This window comes from Pteropus vampyrus, unplaced genomic scaffold (genome assembly GCF_000151845.1).
Source record: "Pteropus vampyrus isolate Shadow unplaced genomic scaffold, Pvam_2.0 Scaffold134, whole genome shotgun sequence".
Lineage (NCBI taxonomy): Eukaryota > Metazoa > Chordata > Mammalia > Chiroptera > Pteropodidae > Pteropus > Pteropus vampyrus.
The window spans coordinates 4,180,773-4,182,587 of record NW_011888915.1 but is presented as its reverse complement, the minus strand read 5'-3'; the positions used below and the strand labels follow the sequence as shown (position 1 = coordinate 4,182,587).

Genomic DNA, 1,815 nt, shown 5'->3' with positions numbered 1-1,815 from the left:
TCACCAGCCTCTTCAGGGTGCAGCCACTGTGGAATGTTTCGTGAGGAGCACTGTCTCCACTTCAGCCTGTCACCATGTCCTACCTGTCACCATTAAAGATTCAGTCCCTTGCTTCTGGAAGGCTCATGGCATTCACTGTTCCCCTGATCAATTGCAGATACAGCTGAGAATGGATAACTCTTGTAAAATGCAGAAACCATCTGTCAGCCCTCTACAAAATCTTATTTTCCCATCCCGAATCCTTTTAAAATTTGAATTTGTTTACTCTCTTCCCAAGTGAGACCAGGGTGACATCATTTTTTAGATAAGTTTTCTGAAAAGACCGAATCGAGAGCTAGTGCTTAGCAGGAGGAGCATGTGCCTAGGCCAGCGTGCTATGCTATCAGCATTTCTCCCACTGGGGCGAGAACACCTTAGAAGTCAGGCAGCATGGAGTCAGTTCCCCTGCGCAAAGATTGTTTTCAAAGTGTCCCTACTTTCCAAACCCCGCTTTAGCCTCATAATCCTGATGCGAGGTAGGAAGGGCTGGGATCGTTAAAACCACGCGCTCACTGAGCCAAGGAACCAAAAGGAATCCATGGAACAGAATTAACAAGGAGGATTATCACGATCCTTGTTTCCAAGCCCAGCCCAAGAGTATGTTGCTCTTAGTGATTCCAAAGGAAGTCAACAGTCACATGACAGAAACTGTCTGGGTTTCTGTTTGTGTTTAATAAAACGCACAGTGCCGTAAGCTGGCCATGGTGTGGTGTCGTTGGCTCTAGTCTATCACTGCTGCCTTTCTCCGTGGCACTGGTCACTCCCTGTTTCCTCTCTGCCTTACAGTGTCATCATGACCGGCTCGTACAACAACTTCTTCAGGATGTTTGACCGAAACACCAAGCGTGACGTCACCCTGGAGGCCTCGAGGGAAAACAGCAAACCCCGGGCGATCCTAAAACCGCGCAAAGTGTGCGTGGGGGGCAAGCGGAGAAAAGACGAGATCAGTGTGGACAGCCTGGACTTTAGCAAAAAGATCTTACATACAGCTTGGCATCCTTCAGAAAATATTATAGCGGTGGCGGCAACAAATAACCTATATATATTCCAGGACAAGGTTAACTAGGAGGACAAGTTATTATTACTTAATAATCTCACATACTGAATACTAGTCAAACATGTTTTTAAATGTTTCTTTGGGTCTTCATTTGACGCATTGACTTTAATTTCCCTATGCAGAAAACAATTGGGATAGAATTAAAAGGAGTCCAACTTTCCCAAATCCCCAGATCTAAGAAAATTTTGTTCGACCCCGTAGGTCCCGGGACACTTCTGTTTAGAATCGAGAGCTGCCAGCTAACAGTAACTCTTCCGCAGTTGACCTGAATTTCTGATGCTTTTATTGCCTAGTTTTCTCTGGTGGGTCCAGTGTTTTGTTTCTAGGTGTCTGCTGAGATAAAATGAGGTTGTCTGTAGTATTTAAAGCGAAAAGAGATGTTTTTTTTTTTTTTAATTAAGCAATTCCATTTGATTGAAAAATTCAACAAAAAATAAACACCGTCTACTCTTAGAGAAATTCTCCTTGTTTTGTGAAAAATCAGAACTCATCGGCATCCCCTGTCCCTACAGCACTTTATTTCCATGTTCCATTTTCTTTTCAACAATTTTATTTGAGCCAGAGATTTATTTCACGAGGCTGTGAAGAGGACACAGAATGAGAAGGGAAGGGCCACATCGACATCGCTGTAGTCTTTTTTGTAAGCGCCATAGAAACAGCCTGAGAATTTGGCTAGGGGACACCATGACTGCTTCAGGGGACATAAAGAGAACACTTTC

The 1,815-nt window shown here is 44.0% G+C and overlaps 1 protein-coding gene across 1 annotated transcript in view; it reads left to right on the top strand.

The window, feature by feature from the left end:
- Nucleotides 1-1,579, top strand: part of PPP2R2B (protein phosphatase 2 regulatory subunit Bbeta) — a 411,123-nt gene extending 409,544 nt beyond the window's left edge. Inside the window, exon 13 of the mRNA XM_023534916.1 lies at nt 826-1,579. Within this exon, the coding sequence (XP_023390684.1) occupies nt 826-1,105 (280 nt within the window). The 3' untranslated portion in view covers nt 1,106-1,579. The remainder of the gene's footprint in view (nt 1-825) is intronic.
- The last annotated feature ends 236 nt before the right edge of the window (nt 1,580-1,815 follow it).